The sequence below is a fragment of the Orbicella franksi genome, chromosome 4 (genome assembly GCF_964199315.1).
Source record: "Orbicella franksi chromosome 4, jaOrbFran1.1, whole genome shotgun sequence".
Lineage (NCBI taxonomy): Eukaryota > Metazoa > Cnidaria > Anthozoa > Scleractinia > Merulinidae > Orbicella > Orbicella franksi.
Window position 1 is genome coordinate 7107301 of NC_138148.1, and position 21770 is coordinate 7129070.

The 21770-nt window shown below is 40.6% G+C and overlaps 2 protein-coding genes across 2 annotated transcripts in view; both read left to right on the top strand.

Annotated features, from left to right (window-relative positions):
* LOC145486070 (uncharacterized) overlaps positions 1-7092 on the top strand; it is a 16260-nt gene extending 9168 nt beyond the window's left edge. Inside the window, exons 4-6 of the mRNA XM_081464778.1 lie at positions 472-619; positions 5519-5652; positions 6378-7092. Of these exons, the coding sequence (XP_081320904.1) occupies positions 472-619; positions 5519-5652; positions 6378-6429 (334 nt within the window). The 3' untranslated portion in view covers positions 6430-7092. The remainder of the gene's footprint in view (positions 1-471; positions 620-5518; positions 5653-6377) is intronic.
* Positions 7093-7698: 606 nt separating this feature from the next.
* LOC145486073 (crt homolog 1-like) lies at positions 7699-17490 on the top strand. The gene is made up of 6 exons (XM_081464782.1): positions 7699-8501; positions 12166-12307; positions 12963-13156; positions 14064-14223; positions 14902-15050; positions 16714-17490. Exons 1-6 carry the CDS (start codon positions 7978-7980, stop codon positions 16763-16765), a joined length of 1221 nt encoding a protein of 406 aa, XP_081320908.1. The 5' UTR covers positions 7699-7977; the 3' UTR covers positions 16766-17490.
* The last annotated feature ends 4280 nt before the right edge of the window (positions 17491-21770 follow it).

The window sequence follows — 21770 nt, forward strand, 5'->3', positions numbered from 1 at the left end:
GCTGAGCTCTGTTTGCCAGGTAAAAAAACTCAACATTCCCAAGTGGGATATATTGGCCACAGGTGTGGCCGTTTATTTTGATAGCAAGCTTAGAAAGCTTAAATTACAAACATACTAAAGTATTAGCCCAGCAAAGGTAGGGGAGAAACCGCTTGCTAATGTAGAAAATAGAGAAAATGGGGTATGGAGGGTGGGAAAATCCCCTTCAGTTGCTGAGAATGCTGCGCAAAAGAGAAGGTGGACCACATTTAGCGATATCTATATCCCGGATGACAGAAACTGCCCCAACCAAGTACTAGGTCTAGTTACGTCACAAGCTACATAAGATCATTTATTTTGGTGAAATAAATTTCGTATATATATGAACCAAGGTTAAATCAGGCCAAGAGGTTATGACTCCAGATCATATTCTCTTGATCAGGTATTTTGCATATTTACTGCCTATTCCTTGATTTTAATTTATGCTTGTAGTTGGTTGTATGGATTACAATTTTGCTTTGGCGCAGCAGAACCAGCCATGATAGGAACTTTGGTTATTTTCGTGTACGTTTGTACCTACGCTGGATCAGTGAATCTACTGCGTCACTCTGAGGGAGCCACGTGGTTAGTTATTGTCCAGGTGAGGAAAACCCACAGTAGTTTCTGACCTAGTATAGACCCTAGTCATAAATGATTGCATACACATTTAAATTAGCCCAACTAACATCGTTTGAGAGTAAAAATTCTTTTGAAATATCAACTCAAAAACGAGGTTAGTTGGACTAATTTTTAATACCAGCCATTTATGAAGAGCGACTATACCAAATAGTAAGTTCAAGATGAAAGAGGGTGGCAATCTGTGTAACAGACCATTTCCGAGGTCCCGTCCACACTACACTGGAGGAATTTAAAAACAGTATTTTCACTCTGCAAACGCATCAAATGTTTTCCGTCCACACCACCCCGGAGGAATTTAAAAACACAACAATCACCGGTCATTTTGGAGTTGTGTTAGAGGAAAACTCGGTCAGGGAAATCACGTGATTATCGTGACGTCATCGTTTTTGAACAAAATGGCGGAAATATCGAGAAGATATGTGTTCCTCTTACTTCGAGAAGACGAAATGTACTTGCTTGAAGTGCATAAACCACTTCTGTATACGGTGTCAGCCGTATTTCATGGAAAACGATGAGAGTGTAGCGGGTTGGAAAGCAGGCAGCTCGGTGGCGTACTGTGAGTCGTGTTTTTGAGAGAAATAACAAAATAAATGAATCTTGAAGAAACCAAGACAACAACGAGCTGAACGAAGAACTGTGATGTTCCCTTGGGAATAACCAATAACAGAAGGTAAACGTTAACCAAATTGAAGACTCGTCTTCGGTTGTTTAATGCTAACTAAATCTGAAGTCTCCTTCTTCTGCCCTCCTTGATCGCACTTGCAAGAAAAACAAGCTCTTCATTTCTACAATTTGTCTTTCCCGCATTTTTTCTGCCATTTTGGTCAGCAGCAACCGCTGTTACCAATAGTCCCTCTTTTAATTTTGCAATTAAGTCCAACTAAGGGCCTCTTCATATGAGCCCGGTAACCGGGCTGACTCGGTTACCGGGACGAATTTTGTTGTCTGTTCATATGGGAAATTTCAGCCCGGTCGAAAGGGATAAAGTCTAAGAAACACTACCAAAATGGTGGAACATAGACTTGTGTCATTCGTGGCTGTCGTAGCTTTGTGGACTCTTGTAACTTTACTAATAAAGCTAATTCGCATACTTCTAAAGTGGAAATACATACAAGACAAAAATTATGCCATTGTTGGCGCTATGTTGCGAAAGCGAAGCCATTTTGTCTAAAAAGTTTCGTCCCGGTTACCAGGGCTGGAGTGTTCATATGGAAAAATTTTCATCCCGGTTACCGAGATCTCGGTAACCGGGCCAGCCCAGCTTCTCATATGAACACATCGACATTTTTACGAAGGAAAGAGTGGCGAGGCGAGATCCCGGAAACCGAGCCAGCCCAGTTGACCGGGCTCGTATGGAGAGGCCCTTCATCAGGTTCGACGTTTGAACCAACTGCCGAACGTAATTATTTGGGTCGTCCCAAATTGATATCAGGTTCGTCACATGTAAAGTTCGACGTTTGAGCCGGGCGTTAGGTACATAGTGACGATGTTCTTATTTTATGATGTTTTCTTTTTTTGTTAACTTTTTTTGTATGTTATGTGTGGGGCCACTGACTTGGTGGTATTTATATACTATTTTAGTGCTAGCCTCGTTGAATAAAGTATTTACTTCCAATAACCGGTGTAATTTTGACATCAAAAGAGCGAGGGAACACAGGCAAAAAGCTGACAGTCCCGTAAGGGAACAGTTTCCAAAAAAAGCACGCGAAGGGAGCGAGAATGCGAGCGAATGCGAAAAATAAGGAGCAGGGAGAGGGGGCGGGGGGTGAGGCGAGCGAAGGATTCCTTTTTTCCTCACCTCCTTCCCACTTCTACCCAATTTTTTACTCACCCCAGGCGCGCTCCTTCGCTCTCCTACCTGCTCGTTCGCTGCTACGAAGGCTATGAACTAGCTTGCAATGGAGGAACATACTGGCGAATATCGTTAACCCTTTGAATACCAAGTACCCATATATGCGTAATTAATGGTTGTGCTCTTTGTACCACTTGTGACGTCATCAATTGAAATGTTATCAGATATTCTTGATAAGCAGATAGTAGTACTAGGCTAGGCCTTTCCGTACAATGGTCAGGTTTAGATATCGACGACATTCCGACGTCGCAAATCGAAAAAACAACGTTATCAGTTTTGGTGCGAAAACGGTGGTAAAATGGTCCACTACGCCTATGATTGATCAAGGTCCATTTCTAGGCTTCGCCCGTAATTAACATCCAACTTTTCACGGCAGCCAGAAAGAACATGCAACGCAAAAAATAGCCAGTGTAAAAGGGCCGAGAAAAACAGAAAGGAAAAGGGCAACAAACGAAATTGAGAACGGTTAATGGCAAAAAAAAAAAGAAGAATTTATTTGAAACAAGAAACCAGATAAGATCAAAAGAAATATTATGTGCCAAGACTATACAAATGGGGGACTGCGGGCCCCTGATCCAGATATTCTATTTAAATCTTTGCGGTTAACCTGGATCTCAAGGCTACTGATACCTGACGAAACTACAATAGAACCCTGGAAATCTATTCCATCTCATTTTTTTAAGAAGTATGGTGGACTAAATTTCCTTCTGCGATGAAATTACGATCACAAATTTTTAGAGAAATCTGGAATTCCAGTTTTTTAAAGGAAAATATTAGCAAATTTTCTGGAAATGAGGAATTTATATCAACACGACAATGGTCATAATTTGATTCTCTTTAACAATAAAGATATTCTGATTGATGGAAATAGTTGCTTCGTACAAAAATGGAAAGAAAAAGGCGTCATCTCAATTCATGGCATCTTGGACAATGATGGAAAGTTCTTAACATTTAAATCATTTCAGGACAAATTTAACAGCAAAAGTAATTTCTTAAGCTACCTACAGGTTATTTCGGCAGTTCCCAAGCATCTACTACATAAGGCAAAATCCTTAGGCAGGCGAGAAAACCTTACAGCTGATAAAACAACCTTTCCCGTGACGCCGTCATTAAATATTGATCTTTACAAAATGAAGTGCAAGGATTACTATTGGCTCTACATCAATGGCACTACCCGTACTGCCACAGGACCCAAAAAAATGGGAAAAAGAACTCAAATCAGGGAATATTGATTAGAAGGCAAAATTTTATAACATTGGAAAAATATGCCATGAAAACAGATTACGAGAATTCAATTTTAAGTTACTCCATAGACTAACTGTTACTAAGAAGGAGCTGTGCATCTATGGTGTAAATGATGAAAACAGTTGCCCATACTGTAAAGAGCCAGACTCTATTCTCCATACTTTCGTTGAATGCCACTGCACTCAAACTTTTTATGTTAAAGTTGTTGATTGGTTTAATGCAAAATTCAATTGCGCTTTTTCTCCAACGTCTCATGAAACATTATTCAGAACAGATCTAAATACTTCAAGGAATAATGAGCTTAAACTTAATTATTGTTTACTATTTGCAAAGTACTGCCTATACTACCAGAAAACGCATTATAAAGATTGCAATATTACTGAATTTGTGTTAAAATTGAACAAAAACTACTTATTGAGAGTCGTCTTAAAAGAAAACTTCTTGTATGAAAATGCTTCTGCCTTTTAACACGTCTTGTAAGTAACTTCGTTTTTTGTAATAACGTATTATATTTTATATTTTAGGGTTTTGTGTTCGACTACACTATTTTTTGTATTATCTTAGTTTTACCTTTAGTTAATTCTTTACTTAATCCTTTGAAGTAGTCTTTCTTTCTTTTTTTCCGTTCTGTGTAAAAACAAATGTAGTATTGGGTTGTAAGTAGTGTAAGTAGTATACTGTACTTTTTTTGTAAGTAGTGTAATTGTTAATAAATAAATAAATAAATAAAAAACCTTAGCCCGCGATATGGTCAAGTGATACTGGGCAGCGGATACCTTATTTTGACAGGTGTCAATTGACCATGATATGCATGTACAATATCAACGATTTACGCTGTAAACCAAGACTGCATGACTTGGTATTAGCTGCAGTATGGCCGCCATGTTACGCGACTCGCCCGCGATCCATGCCGCTAGCCATGTTGACCATGAAAAAAGAGTTGCATGGTTTTCTATTTCTATGCATGCTTGTGGTTCTGTTCCTGTAGTTATGGTGCTCCGCTTGGCGGCCCCTAGTTCCGCCGGAGCTTCGCTATAATAATTTTAAATAAAGGACAGAAAAATAATGCACATATGAGTGTGGAGACTGAAGTAACCCGAAAGTTTTCTTGTCAGTCTCCAGTTTCAGAAAGTTGTTCAGACAGCAAATAAAATTTCAGCTGTTTAGAGAAGTTGAAAATATTGAGATCTTATTCAGCCATTTCGTGTGTGAAAGGAAAAAGTGGACCATGAAGACGCTTACACGTAGACAAGTTTATAATGCAGCCTGCCTATCTAGTTACTGAATTCAGGCTTGTTCACGAGTACCATCAATACAATACTCGGAATAAAGATCTCCTGCGCTTGCCGCTAGCCAGAACACCAAAATATCAGAACTCCTTCAGGCTTAATGGCGCAAAAACCTGGAATAGCTTGCCATCTTATGTGCGCAATGCGACTGCTAAATTTTAAGAAAGCAGCAAAATCCCACTTCTTAACCGCTAGTAAATATATTTAAAATATTTTTTCTTCACTTTACTTATTCCCTGTAAGTTCTAATTATTTAACAAGTAACCCAGGGCCTCATTTAAACCAGCATCATCCCTGACTAAAGATTGCCAATAAATTAATAATAAATCATAAATCACTTTCATTGGGGTTCATATACGAAAGAGCATTGTATTCCTCAGACTTTTCACTGCAATACTCATTTTCGGTTTCACCAGAGCTGAATATTTATTTAATTAGTCAAGCAATTTTTGTACACTGTTTCATTTCATTTCAGTCTCTTACGATGCCACTGAGATATATTATCTTGGCGTTCGTCAGCAAAGAAAAGTTCACATGGAAGTCAGATGGTGTAGTTAGCAGTGCGGCCCTTGTGGTCATGTTTTTCGCCAGTTTAATTTACAACATGGGGTAAGACAAACCTTTTTCACATATTATTTCACAATCTATGACCACTGGTTAGCTGGTTTTACTAAATGTTATTTTTATATAATATTTTAAGACGTTCCATGTGAATAGAAATTTTTTCCCGAAACCGTTGGGCACACAGCAAAGATTTAATGAATATATCATGTTAGAAAATAACCCTATTTAAATACGCGCCCTGGTTTAAATTAAAATCGTGTTTTTATTAAACAATTAGATTATGAGCTCGAGATTTCTATCGCGTGATAGTTGACGAGGGCGCAGCTATAACTCATAGAAATCGAGAGCGAATAATCCGATTGTTTGAGTATAAATCTACTAGTCGTTCAAATTTCTATCTAAATCATACAGGTTCTCTATTTCTTAAATAAATATCTTACTATCCTCGTCTTCTTGGTACGCACTGTAATTTGTGGATCCTCTTGTTTTTCCTCTGAAATTCTCGGTCCGCAAGGGCCCGTTGACATGGTCTCGGATACCCGAGACAACCCTCCCCCGAGTTACCTACCAGTAAAAACCCAGATAACGATAACTCGCCGAAATCGCGCTAGATCGGCCTGAGGAGCTGGCAAACTCCTCTGGCATACAAACGTTCGACAAATTTGCCTCAAGGAGAGGGTTGTCTCGGTACCTGAGTTCTTACAGTACGGACCTGGGGTAGAACTCGGTTAGTAAGAGCCGAGGTTGCTAACTGCTCCTTCTCTATATAGGGCACCAGAGATCTCATTGAAAGATGAAAGGCGTAGAAGAGAAGAAATTTAGCGTTCTTGATTTAATATTGAAGGAGTGCCTTCAGGTAGCAGAAAATTAACGACGAATAGATGTGTAATATGCTGCTACGCGACCATCGCACCGGCTACGAGTACTCGGACAAGTCATTCATTTTAGTTTGTTAATCCGTTGGCCAAGAAAAAGCAAATTTTAGTTATGAACGGTACAGTTTAGGACAATTTTAGCAGTGTTGTTGTAAATATTACCAATTTGTAATCATAGTTACATTATAAGTTACTAGCAATCATTAAGTTAAATGGCGTACTGGGTGCCTGCAATGACCAACGGGCCGAGTGGAGCCAGACAGCCAATTGAGGTCAGTTTAGTATCAAAGATTAAATTAAGCCGGGTCGGTTGACTAAATTTACATACAATGTAAAGTAGCTTAGGCTTAAAATACAAAATATCCTCACAACACACACAGCACTCGGACAGCCAGTATGATAGAACTAATGACATGTAAATTACATCAGATCGATCTAAAGGACAAGCCTGTAGATAGTGAAGCATCTCTGTTGTTGTCGTTGATTTTTTAATTTAAACATTACCGAAATCTTTATCGTTGCTAAATAAAGAAAGCAAAGAATTTAAACAGTGTTGTCTTTTTCCTAGTGCCTTATTAAGTAGGATATTCTAGGTGTTTTTTCGAGCGCTATACTCTGTTGTTTTTCGGGGTTTTTTTATTTCATTAATAACGCTTGAGAGCAACAGTGCACCAGTCCTTCAACCTCGTTCCCATGGCCTTTTCCCTTGGGAACGAGGTTGTCAGTCCTAAGAAAATATCGCAAAGTTTGTATTTTTATAATTCAATTCTTCACGTTGAAGACTTTTCTCTTAATGCTTTTCATTTTTGTTAAGGTCAGGGATGCTCGTCGTGTCCCTAAGGGTTGTAAAACGCGGATTTTAGTCTCACTTAGGGTGTTTAGAACGAAACGCCACCAATTTAGCCATTAGTTTTAGCCCTCAGGGTATCTCGGGTTGCACTTGAAGAAATAATAAGGAAAAAACTGTCGGACCGTTCTGAAGGCTAGTGGTATTGTTTACAGGTCAAATAGAAATTGGTCTCGTTTTGGGATTTAATTCAAATATTCCGACCAGCATCCCCGGCTTTTTCATAAGGTGTTCCCCTCCGCTCTCCTTCGCTTCCCCCTCCCCTCCGCCTTCGTCCCCCCAACTTTTGTTTGTTTTTTTTTCAGGGAGCTACCCTCATCCCCCGGAAATAACGCACGTTTTAGGGCAGCAGAACGTGTAAGATAAAAACTCAACTCCATTTAATCATGTGCACGCCGTTTGGTTAAATGACCTCGGAAATTTATGGTAGACGTGACGTGAATGCCACGAGACTCTAGCCACATCCGGTACAACTACAAACACTGTAATTTGACCCAAAATGTCAAAAACATTTACGATTCACGACTTTCTCGTGATTCACCAGCCTCATCAGGTGTGTGTTAGTTATCGATTTCTCGAATATTTAGCTCACCATTAGCAAACAGATTAGATGAACCGAGCCAAGGAACGTCGACCAAAACAGCCATCATGGAATCGGCGGAGAGAGGACAATGCCAATCCAACGTGACCGAGTTAGAAGCTAGCAGCAGTTCACCGTTAATTCCTATTGTTTCTCTTCCAACGCCTTATGAAAGGCGAAATACATTCAGGATTGGACCATGGGAATTCAGCCTCCTCTGGACAAACGCCCTGTTTGTTCTAGTCGTGTTGGGCAGCTCATTTGGCCAAACCATCTTGTTACCTCTATGGATCGATTCGATAAAGGACGAAATAAGCTCCGCGGCATTTGTCGACAGATATTTTATGTTGTCATTTGCAAGTCTGTCGTTTGTCGTGATATTCGGACTGGCGATTTTGTTGATTCGTATATTTTCTCCCAAAGATCTCGGCGAGACGGAAAGGAATTTTCCACACTTGTTGTTATTTTTGGTAGGCCTCTGTGGCGCTTTGAACGGTGTGCTGACGATTTTTGCAAGTAACAGAGAGAAAACGCCGCGATCACTGGAAGCAATTCTTGGAACTTGCAAGATTCCTTTAATTATTTTATTCAGGTGGGTTTTTCTATTTTTTTTTTAAAATTTATTTATTTATTTTTCTCATGTCATCACTCGCCGTGTCACGCGATGCATGGCGTGATAGTCACGCGATCGTAACAAGCCAAAACTCTACTGTTGTTCTCTGCTCAAGTTGTATTTTGTGTGTGGCCGCATACATGCTGGAAGCTAGTTTTTAACCCTGGAGAAAATTCATGTCAACACTAAAATTTCATACTCTCGGGGCAGGTTTATATATCCACAACGTGTAAATATACAACGAATAGCCTCCTCCTAGAAAATATGCTCGGACAGTTGTCCGCGGACATTTAAGATATCTTTCCGAGAAGCGAACAGTTTTCCGAGAGCGAACTGTGAGCTTCGAGGAACAGATAGTGTCCAAGGACAAATATACGAGCATATTTTTAAAGTCAAATTATTTGAGTGTCGAAAAGTAATTGGTTTTGCCACAGGGTTAGCAATAACGTAATCATTCACTTTCATTTACTATAAATATACCTTTTTTTACCTGTGTTCCTGTGTCTTTTTGATCCGTTTAGAAGAGATTTGAATAGAAGCGAAGGCGGTTTACACTTCAAATATCATCTTGTCTGCCGCTTTGTAAATACGACGCTCCGATTACGTCTCGAGTTTTCATGTGATCGCCAAGAGTGCGTTTGAGTTTTGGTAGGTTTGGTATGATAAAAACAGCAAAAATTCTAGGAAGAGCATTTTGTGCCTGAGCTCTGTGAGCTGTTAGGCGCGAAGCACGTGCATACGAGAGGATTTGTTCTCGTTTATACATGTATTACGTATTATTATATGGCTGTGTCTCACAAAGACTGGGAACTACCGAATTCACGAATTTGATTGGCTGAAATCGATATTGACCGCGGTCTAGATTTTCCCATCTAGACCCGCATCTAGACCTGTTTCATTTTGCGTTGAAAAAGTAGCAAACTGAAATACAAAAGTGTTCACCATTTTCTTTTATTTTCTTCTCAATCATTTATGGAAGTGCCAAAAAAAAAAGCCTGATGACAAAACAAAAGTAAGGAGGACGAGGAAATTTCGGCAGGTTTAAGTTAAGCTCATCACCGTTCGCAAGCAAAATGTTAGCAAACCAGTTACATTAAACGAATTAAAGTTTTCTTCTTTGCCATATAATAAACATCTTATTAACCGAGCTAAGTCGGTCTGTATGGGAGAATCTTGACCTCGGTCGTGTGTACAGACCTCACTTCGTTCGGTCTTTACTCACGACCTCGGTCAAGATTCTCCCATACAGACCTCTAGCTCGGTTAATAAGAGCTAAATATTAGTTACAACCGGTCAGTATAAAACACGGACTGTAGTTGGTAGGTCGCATTTAGTCCGCAGTCCGCGTTTTATACCTGAGCCCATGTTTTATACCCAGTCCGTAATTCTTAGTCTGTGTTTTATACCCAGTCCGTAGTCTGCAGTTCGCGGTCTACAGTCCGCAGTCTACAGTCCGCAGTCTGCCGTCCGCAGTCCGCAGTCCGCACTCCACAATTCCACAATCCGCAGTCCGCAGTCCATTTTTTATACTGACCGTGTAAATCGACACAAACGATGCCTGTTCCGTCGGTATTGGAGACGACGTGCCTTTATTACCAAAACCAGGACAATTATTCTGTTTACGAACACGACTTTGAATCGCCTTGGCTTTGGGGGAACAGCCACAGGGCATTTTCACTTCCGAAACAATGAAAGGGAGGACATGTTGGTATACCAAAGCAATCCTGTGGGAGTTGAACTCTTTTCCTATGTAAACACTTTCGTTGGGTTTATGTTACATATTTTGCGCACAGAAATCTAGGCCAGCGAAGTGAAACTACACATTTCCTCCTTTGATTTATTCAGCATGCAGAAAGCCGCGTTGGTTTCGGTCGAAGAGACGAGGGTACACAAAACGCTGCCAAACTACAGCTTTCTGATCGTACGAAAAGTTGTACACATTTCGTGAAGACATGTCTGCAAGGTTTTTAAATGCCATTAACACTGACTTCGAACAACTTATCTGCTACGGTCCACAATAAGCTGCCTCGACACTCGAAAGTCCGCAATACTGTACAACACTCGAAAGAAACATAGAGAGGACGTCATTCGCCCCTGAAGAATTTTTTTTTTGGGGGGGGGGGGGTCGAATTTTTCTGCATTGCCCGATTAGAACTGCTTTCTCTCGAACGCAATTCACTCTCATCGGGGGAGAGATTCTCAAGTTTTATAATGGCAGCGCGTGATAAGTTAATAGTTAATGAAGATAATGATAAGAAGCGTCATATTTACAAAGAGGTAGGCAAGATGATATTTGAAATGTAAACCGCGATCGCTACTAGTCAGATCCCTTCTAGACGGCTCAAAAAGGCCCAGGAACACAGGTAAACAACGGTACATTTATTTTACATGAATGTAAGTGATTATGTTACTGCTGATACAGCGGTCGTGTCCCCTGTGGTTTTTCATTACTACGCTACACGATTGGCTAAAAAAACTCGCGCCATTTTTCTATCCAATCAGAAATAAGATCAAATATAAATTGTGCATCGTTCGCACTGCACACGTTCTCCCGCACTTCCCGTCAACTCCATGTATTTACTTCAAGTTTTGATTGGTTCATTGGACTGTCCGTGCATAATCTCGTACCCAGATCTCACAATATAGGGGACTCCATTGTTATTACAGCTAGTGGTTTTGATTTTATGATACTCGAGTGAAAACTGTTCTTTCGGCTCCCTCAAATAACTCGTGTAATGAGGAATTGATATTGTTTCATTGTTGTTTATCTATACTGTCGAGGCCTCGTAAGGGACCGCGTTTAGAATTCGAAAACTCGCAAGTGTAAGAGAGTGCATGCGATGGCTCTTAAAACGTGCTCAGGCTAAATATGCAATGACAGCGTTCAATTTCAAATGAAAATACGGAAGCTTAGCCGTCGTCGTTCGCGTTCCTCAGACTACGCTGAACTTGGTCATTTCACGTTGTTTGTTTGCAGAGGACGGCAAAAAAATGTACAAAGATTTATAACGCACGTGCAGAGCTATTGTTCTGCTCATTAAACCTTCTGTTCTCGTTCGCGTTGCCGCCGTCGTCGTCGTAGTTTGCTTAATCTCCCTATTGTCTTTAAAAAACTGCAAAAGGCAGAGTCCACACTGCGCTGGAGAAATTTGAAAACGCAGCTATTTTTGCGGTTGGGCCTTCCTTCTACACTAATCCGTCACGAATACGGAGCTTTTCGAAAACGCTCTTCAAACTGGAGGAATTTGAAAACGCCAGCTTCTGATTTTAGTGTGGACAGAGAACATTTTGAAAACAGACTGATCTTTTCGAAAACGAAGTAGTCACGATTATAATTTGATTTCCCTGACTGAGTTTTCCTCAAACACAAATCGAAAATGACCGGTAATTTTTGCGTTTTTAAATTCATCCTATGTGGTGTGGACGGAACCTAAAAAGAGATTAAGGTTATTTGCATTTGAAAAGACTCCTTGCATCAGCCTCATTTGCATGCTAGTTCCAGTCTTATACCGAGAACACGTATATGGCCTACTGTGATTATAACCACTGTCGATCTCGCTGAAGAGTTTGGACTGTGCCTCTTCGTCAGAGCAGAGCACCCGGGATAATGAACATGAAATTGATAAATTTGTTTTCTTTCTAGACGGTTTATTTTAAGAAAGACGCCCAACATTAGGAAACTATTGTGTGCCGTGGTTGTGACGCTTTCTCCTGTTGTGTACCTCATTCCAAACGTTCATGGTGTGGTGAACCTATTGTGGCCCGTGATAATGACGATACGTTTTGTAAGTATTTATTGCCAACATGATGACTACAAGTCACTACCACGAGAGTTAAAACGTTGACAGCGGTTTGGGCTATTGCGCTGATATTTTTATAGGCATCCGGTTTCAATTCGAGACATCATTGGTTCGCGGCTATTTCAGGACTGGAGTAGACATGTACCCAGACTCAATCATTTGTGACAGGGCGTTTTAACGTTTCGTTTTATTAGCATCAGAGCAAATGGTCACGCATTCTCGATCCAAAGGATTTACGAAGCAACTAGTCTCGTCAAGAAGATCCAGGCGAGACCGGTAAATCAATAACCTGTTTCAGACCAGTTTTATAATTAGTCACCTAGTTCAGACCGATGTTAAACGCATAATGAAGGGCTTTTATTGATGGTCTTATATATATTGATAATGATGAAAAAGTAGCTTCTTTGGAAAATACACCGAGTTGAAGACTAGAGCGCAAAAACCGTGCCCTATTTGAGAACAAAAATGGCCAAAATCGATACCCTATTTATGACCAAAACGACAACAAAACCATAACCCGTTTGGGGCCGCAAATAGCCCATATACGGAAGTAACCCCCCCCCCCCCCTCCCCGCTACCGGTCCTCAGATGGCCAGCATTTGTGATCATTTCTAACTTGCCACTGTATTTCCAAAACCAGGTTCCGGCAGCCTTAGCGTCAGTGCTCTCGGAAAAAGGTGTGAAAATGCGAAATGAAATGTCAAGAAGAGGAATCAATTTGGTTTACTTCATGTTCTGGATTTCCACATATCAACTACTTTGTGTTGCTTTGATGTTCTGGGTAAATATTCTGCCAGGGAGTGGAAATGCCTCCATAGTTGATTTGAAAACAAAGTAAGTTGTCGTAATTGTTATTCGTATGACCTATCCCTTCCCCCCTCCCCTCCACCCCCATCCCCGGCCAGTTGGAAAGATAACTGATCGATTTAGCCCAAAGGAGATAAACTTGGAGGAGAAACGATTCGTATCGTAATTTTTGACAGCGAGCTTTTTTTATCATCGTAATTTTTATTTCTGGCAAAACAAAATAATTAACGATTATTGGACGCAGTTGACCAAAATATCGTGATTTGTCAGTGGCGAGCAGATCAATTATTTGCCGAAGTCGAAAGCTGAGGCAAATAACTAATCTGCGAGACACAGTCAAATCACGATATTTTGCGATAACCGTCTTCAATAATTGTTTTATCATTCGCTTATCAAGTCAAGCTGTTTTCATACTTAAAGTACTCTTCGACAGCTGAGGAAAGTGATCTAAAGTTTTAACTTCATATAGCCAGTAAACGTTTTTTTTTTTATAAATTTTTAAGCTGCCCAGTTTTTCACTCGAGAGCGTGGCACGATGTATCAATATTCTAACATGGCTCCGAGACTTTCGGATCAAAAGGTGTATTTCTTTTAAGTTTCTTTTGTCTCTCAATTCTCAAAAGAGACTTGAATACAAAGAAAACAACACCAAATATAGATCTTTGTTCTGAAAGCCTCGGAGCCATGTCAGGATATTGATATATTGAACGTGGCCTGTTGACAAGTTCACATAAGCAGAATATTAATAATATATATTTGCAGCAATACACATCCATTTGGACGGTATTACGCATGAGCAGACCACTATTTGTGAGCAGTTATTTGCAGGTCACGTGGTGCGCTCTCGGCCAATGAAAGGGAAGGAAAAATGCATTGAATGATAAAGGCGATTACTGGGAGTAACTAAATAAATGTCCTCATTTTGCTATTGTAGCTGGCGGCACGGTCTGCAATGTTTCTTTGGCGCGGGAGGCTGTAGTTCTAGAATTGGTACCAGAGGTACTTTGTATATTTTCATGAGCGTTTTGCTTTGTGTTGGAAAAGTACATTTGCTGCGACACTCTGAGGGATCTGCCTGGGTAGCTGTTGTCGAGGTGAGACAAATCCACATTGCTTTTAACCGGTTTAGTTTACTACTACGAGAGTTGCAAATAATTGAGACATCCCCCCCAAAACGGGAAGAAATCTTATATGAGGGATAAACTCTCTTATCATTCGATATCTCTTGGCAGTAGGCAGGGGTGGTTCCCGAAAATTCAGATAAAGGAGGCCGGAATCATCACCTACACTCATGGCCCCGGCCTCATCCCCTACCCCTCTCCCCACAATTTTCCTTGAGATACTGCTTACAAATTTCTGGGAGCATTTCGAAAAAAGAAGGGCCTGTAAACTAAATTAAAGCCTGTTTTAAACGAATGCCGTGTCGGAATTAATTAGCAATCGTCGGAAATTAGTCAGAGATGTTGCTTGCCTAGCAGCTAAGGGTAGACTGTTCCAGAGGACTGCACCACTATAGCCAAAGCTATTTTTGTAATGGTTAGTATGTGGCAAGGGAATAGCAAGCTTATTATCAGAATTGCGCAAATTATAAGAAGTAATCAGATCACTCCGCTGAACGAAATTCGAGGACAAATAATTGGGTGCGAGGCTATTTAAGGATTTATAGACCATCTCAGCCTTTAGCTTTTGACGTCGAGTTTCTAGAAACTCATGTTTAGTTCCAGTGGAAATAGTCTATTCTGCAGTTCCTTACACTGGTTTGTGTATTTCAGTCACCTGTGACGCCACTGGCATTCATATTCTGGTCTTTCTTCAATGAAGACCCGTTCAAATGGCACTCGGATGGAGACGTCAACGATTCAGGGTTTGCAATTGGCGCTCTTGTGGTCATGTTTTCGGCCATTATGATCTACGAAGTGGGGTAAAAGAATATCGTTTTCTAAAACAAATATGTTAGTAACTTGCTAGAGAGGAGGCCTGACTGAGTAGCCGGTTTAGTGCCACTGGATTTGTCTGAAAGCCCCTGATTTAAGTCCTCCTTCGGTAGTCCCTATGGTTTAACATGTCCACAGTGACTACTCTGGAGTGCATTCAGTCAGTGTCAACAGATTATAATGGTTAACTGATCAGCCTTACGCAAGCCGGGGATTTCATCAAGTTCTTGTTTTACGATAACTGCAGAGTTTTTCTCGCGCTTTTTGGCTAATTTTCATTGTCAATAAGCGGACAGACACATGAATTTATAATTTATGCGATGCATCAACGAGCGAGAGCGGACAAATTGACAATTTGTTGTCGTGAAAAACAAATTGACGTCAGTTTTTCATGGGTCTGTCCTGTTATTGACAATGACTTTCGTCATAACATTGTCAAAGTATGACTATGTACGCTCATTCTTGACCTTGGTGTGTAAATAAACGAACAGTTATTCTTGTCACAAGGTCTGAAAAATCGTAAACGAAGCTTTCGACTGTATCGCGCAGTCTTCATCTGCGATTAAAGTGAGCTCACGTTGTCACGTAAATGCAAATTGTTTAATCACGTGACAAAAGGATTGTGAAAAATGGCGGGAAGATAATAACCCCTGTCTCTGTTCAGTGTTGGGCGTTGACGTCTGATATGGATGGCCTCCTTGATTTTCCTTTTGATATCTATCGACTCTTTATCAAGAATTTTGACTCCTTCCCAGTCGATCTCGTGGTTGGCCTGAGACTGGTGTTCCCGGATTGCAGATGTTGTTTGTTTCTGATGTTCACCCAGTCGCTTCTCTTCTTCTTCTGGGTGAAGACTGTGCGATACAGTCGAAAGCTTCGTTTACGATTTTTCAGACCTTGTGACAAGAATAATTGTTCGTTTATTGTCAAAGTAGTTTGCGGATCCACAGCTACTTTGACAATGTTATGACGAAATTCATGATCAATAATAGGACAGACGCGTGAAAAACTGACGTCAATTTGTTAATTTTGCATGTTGAAATACTTGTTGTTTTGTTAATTAGTATCTAAAGTTAGGACAGTAATGCAAAATCCTCTGAAGTCATTCATGAGATTATTTCCTTGTAGACAACAGTACAAGAAATTACGAGCGCTGATTGGTTAAAAATCGTGTTTCTATTTATTAACAATACATTGCAAGCTCGTGATTTCTCTAGCGCAGCCCGAGTCAACTATCACGCGTAGAAATCGAGAGCGAATAATCTAATTGTTTTAGTATAAATCTGCTGGTCGTTCAAAACTTTATCTAAATCCTCTTCACAGACACCTCGAGAATACAAAAAAGGGGCAGTCACTTTGTTAACAAGCGCACACTGTTACGCTACTCACTAGCTACAACAGAACAGACAGTGAGTAGGCTAGCGTAGCCAATCAGAGAACAGCATTCGAAATAGAACGCTAGTAGACTTATACTAAAACTCAATAGAAAGACTATACATGTGTTCTATTTCTTAAATTTTATTCTAGTTTAAAATGTTATTGCTTTTATAAACGCTGAGTGCTAAAATTTAACAGGCGATGGCTGGCAACATTTTTTCACAATTCATAAATTGGTTTAGTTAACTTCAATACTGTCTGTCCATTTATAAGGGACCCAGAGATCTCGCTGGATGATGAAAGCCGTAGAAGAGAAGAAATTTAACATTGGAGGAGCTGCATGGCTGCAGACCGTGTGGGATTAAACTATCCGGAAGGAAAAATTTCGGAACCACGCAGTTTTCTCTCACTGCTGTACCATTATGATTAGGATAGTTGTCACCGAACGTTTAAGGCAGCAGTCACTGTATTGTAAAATATGAACGGTTTTTTCTTAGTTTTACAACTATATTGTTGCAAAATTAAAACAATGCTTTTCGAAAAATGTGTCACCTTGTTTACTCTCTGCCCTATTTTATCCTCGAGGAGGGGGGGGGGCCCTCCCGTACAAAAATGACGGGGGTGCTCTTCGTACCTTTTCGGGGTTAAAAACGCGGATTTGTTACCTCTCGGGGTGTTCAGCCTCAAAAGGTCCACAGCGGGAGCTTTGGCGCTACCTTTTAGGGTATTGAGCAGAAAAAAAATATGACAGGAGATAGTGTGTTGTTTTGAAAATTGTAACCGGAAATTGACCTTTTCGAAACGAGCTATAGCTGCGTGGATCGATCATCATTTATTGGTTTTTAATTAAGCATCAAACATCCAAACAAAACGAATTCAAAACAAACAAAGCTAGAGGGGAGATTGTAATCAATTTTCGCGATTTCTTTTTTCTTTTTTTATATATATTTTCTCCAGCTTCTCAGTTGTCCGGAATCCTTAATCCTTGAACCTCATTGGCTAATCGCGCACGCTCCAGCGGTCCTGATTTTCCCAGCCGAACCCCAAGTACGGGCAACTTTTCAAGCTTTTTTTTATGACGTAAAGCAACGTTCAACACGGATTCTGAGCAAACAGTATCGCTTTTTGTGACCGGCTTTAATTAAAATTCACCACGACAACAACAAAAGTTCCTTTCAAAGCTGATTCAGTTCAATTCTTTATTAACACTATACTGGGTATATTAAATAACGCAAGTAAAGTAAATGAAAATAGCAAAAAATTAAGAAATATAGAGCCGTAAGAAAATAAAAAAAATATGCAATACCGTACTGGAAAAAAAATAATAAACAAGTTATTTGACAACATTTGTCTCTCCGCATTGGGAATAAGTGTGCGCCCCCGGTCTGGAGTGCGGCCCTCGGCCTGCGGCTCTGAAGTTTTCTTTAGGACAGAATTGATTTCTTAGTTAACATTATATTTCAGTTCAGGAAAAAAACTAGACTTTCAGAAAAGTCCTTCGTCTGGTTTATTCATTAGCTTTCATCACTCCCCGGACGAAGGATTTTTTGTACTTTATTACCTCCAATGACGGGTCGCCACGCTTCGACCAATCAAAGTTGCCAAGAATATCCCTCGGGGACAGAACTGTCAAACACAGGTTTCCGTAAATCCTCGAATTAGTGTCCCCCCTCGTATAAGCGCCCCTCCTATCGACCGAAATTTAAAATAAGCGCGTCCCCCCTTGAATAAGCGCCCCTCTCCCCTCCTCCCATTTTGTGGAGGAGTAATGAGACAACAAAAGATGTATAGTTTTCGTCATGTAGTATTAGATTTGTACATTGTTTCAGTTTGTGAACACGTGAAGTACTTATGGTGCCGCGATTTAAACTTTAGGATCAGCTTTTTACGTCGATAAAAACACTGGTATGTTGTTGTTTACGCGCAGATGACGTGTTGGAAAAATGATCATGTCCGGCCACGATTTAGGAAACATTAAATAAGCGCCCCTCTCGATTAAGCGCCCGCCGTCTTCTCCTAAATTTAAAATAAGCGCCCCGGGCGCTAATTCGAGGATTTACGGTATTTAGCGCAACGGCTTCAAAGGCCACGGGGCATTCTATATTGTGTCACTACCAGCACACAACAGTGGAAGTGTATCTGTCCGGAAGAGATGTGTCTGTTTTTCTGCTCCAACCAGAGTTGGGAAAACCTTGACTTCAAGCCGGGTGCAGACAAAAACTGGGCTACCCTTCTGGACCCCCCTCTTCTTAACCCCCTTCTACGCCCCCCTTTTGGCCCCCTTTCTGGCCCCCTTCTGGGCCCCTTCTGGCCTCCCTCTGGACCCCCTTCTGGACCCTTCAATTTTTTCGGTGAAAATAAAAAAAGAATTAATAAATTAAAGCTATACACAATACGTGTGCTACCTACGTACGTTATGATGTACATGTCCTCCGCCGGTATGTGGACGGAGTCTGGAGCAAACCACGAAGTCAATGAACACCACCAAACAAAAAGTTTATTGAGCAAAACAAAGGCTGTACAAGTGTGTTCAGTAAACCTTTGTACATTTCTTAGCCGTCTTCTGCAATACAACAACGCAAAATGACCGCGAAAGCGAACGATGAGTCGAACTGCTAAGAATTGAACGCTGTCATTACATATTTTAGCCTGAGCGAGGTTTTAGAGCCATAGCCATCCTGGACAAATTCAATTTAATTTTACAAGGCGTTGTCCTCGGCGTCGCCGTCGTCATTGTTGATATCGCTATATTTGCATCTCGGATACTGGAAGGTCGATACACTTGTTTTACGAGGCTACTTTGTGGTTTGCTCATGTTTTATCCCAAGACCAATCGAACGCAGATGACAGTATCGTGTAAAAACCGTAAAAATCACATAAATTGCAGCTCTTTGCCAAGGTTCTTTTTAATTCAGCGATAAAGTTGTCGAGCGTTTCGGTGGGAACTTTTTCTCTCCTGCTGAAACAATCTCGGTTACGTTACTTCGCCGATGCAATACCTTTTCATCTTCCCCGTTACTACACGGTAATCGTTTGCATTTTCTTTTTCAGTATAACTTAAGACTTTGAACACTTTAAGGCCATCGTCATCAATAATGTCCTTGAACATGCGACTTGATACTCGGGGCTTTCCCGCTCCAAACCAAGTAATTATTGCGGTATTTCGCTTTCCATAGCTTCCAGTTCTCGGGGATCTCGCTTCTTAATGGACCTCAAACCCTAATTGTTGCAGAGACAATGATATCCGGTGGAATAACATTGAAAATTGTGATGCGTTAGGCGGCGAGGCACCGGAAAGTTTTTTCGCTCGTAGGCATTTGTAGACTGTAGACGTTGTCGACAAATTTGGAGTACCCTTTCGCAGAGGGAGCCTGAAACGAACCTCATCAGTCAAGGCTTAATCTGGCTACTATAACTCAAGATACACAGGGTGAACGCGTATTTTATAAATAACTGCATGTATAGTATAAACTACAAAGCTCTTACAGAACATCAGCGTGCATATAAAGAATGTTTGGCAAATTAGCATATTAGCCTTAAATTAAGGTATGTCCGCCATTTTGAATAATCAAATCTAGCCGGTGTCAGAACCTCGTTGGTCCAGTTTGCCTATGACGTCAGTGCTTTTTCATTGGCTCACAGCTAAGCCTTTTGTTCTTTCGCTTTATAAGTGCAACACCACCTGGATGGTTGGGCGGCTAGTTAACTCCACCGTAATATACACATCTCTCTTAAAACAATACCTCTTGAATATGTAATCAAGTATTCTCCCTCAACCACCCCCCTAAGTATTTCTGCACTATCTCCTTACAGTCTGCATTTCATTATTCCTCCCAACATATACCTACATAGCCTTCATTTCATTAATCCCCAACATATACCTACACAGCCTTCATCTCATTAATCCCCTACATATACCTACACATCCTACATCTTATTAATTCCCTACATATACCTACACAGCCCACATCTCATTAATCCCCCACATATACCTAAACAGCCTTCATCTCATTAAATCCCCCACATACACCTACACAGCCTACATCTCATTAAAGCCCTCACTTATACCTAAACAGCCTACATCTCATTAATCCCCAACATATACCTAAACAGCCTACATCTCATTAATTAATTCCCTACATATACCTACGCAGCCCGCATCTCATCAATCCCCCACGTATACCTACACAGCCTACATCTCTTTCAATCCCCCACATATACCTTCACAGCCTACATCTCATTAATCCCCCACATATAACTACATAGCCTACATCTCATTAATCCCCCACATATACCTACACAGCCTACATCTCATTAATCCCCCACATATACCTAAACAGCCTTCGTCTCATTAAATCCCCCACATACACCTACACAGCCTACATCTCATTAAATCCCTCACTTATACCTAAACAGCCTACATCTCGTTAATCCCCAACATATACCTAAACAGCCTACATCTCATTAATTAATTCCCTACATATACCTACGCAGCCCACATCTCATCAATCCCCCACGTATACCTACACAGCCTACATCTCTTTCAATCCCCCACATATACCTTCACAGCCTACATCTCATTAATCCCCCACATATAACTACATAGCCTACATCTCATTAATCCCCCACATATACCTACACAGCCTACATCTCATTAATCCCCCACATATACCTAAACAGCCTTCGTCTCATTAAATCCCCCACATACACCTACACAGCCTACATCTCATTAAATCCCTCACTTATACCTAAACAGCCTACATCTCGTTAATCCCCAACATATACCTAAACAGCCTACATCTCGTTAATTAATTCCCTACATATACCTACGCAGCCCACATCTCATTAATCCCCCACGTATACCTACACAGCCTACATCTCTTTCAATCCCCCACATATACCTTCACAGCCTACATCTCATTAATCCCCCACATATAACTACATAGCCTACATCTCATTAATCCCCCACATATACCTACACACCCTACATCTCATTAGTTCCCTACATATACCTACACATCCTACATCTCATTAATTCCATACATATGCCTTCACAGCCTACATCTCATTAATCCCCCACATATAACTACATAGCCTACATCTCATTAATCCCCTACATATACCTACACATCCTACATCTCATTAATTCCATACATATACCTACACAGCCTACATCTCATTAATCCCCAACATATACCTACACACCCTACATCTCATTAATTCCACACATATACCTACACAGCCTACATCTCATTAATCCCCCACATATAACTACATAGCCTACATCTCATTAATCCCCTATATATACCTACACATCCTACATCTCATTA

Excerpts from the sequence above, each read along its gene's own strand:
- LOC145486073 (XM_081464782.1), top strand. The coding sequence starts at position 7,978 with ATGGAATCGGCGGAGAGAGGACAATGCCAATCCAACGTGACCGAGTTA. Across the intron at positions 12,308-12,962 it reads TGATAATGACGATACGTTTT|GTTCCGGCAGCCTTAGCGTC; the intron begins GTAAGTATTTAT and ends TTCCAAAACCAG. Across the intron at positions 13,157-14,063 it reads ATAGTTGATTTGAAAACAAA|CTGGCGGCACGGTCTGCAAT; the intron begins GTAAGTTGTCGT and ends TTGCTATTGTAG.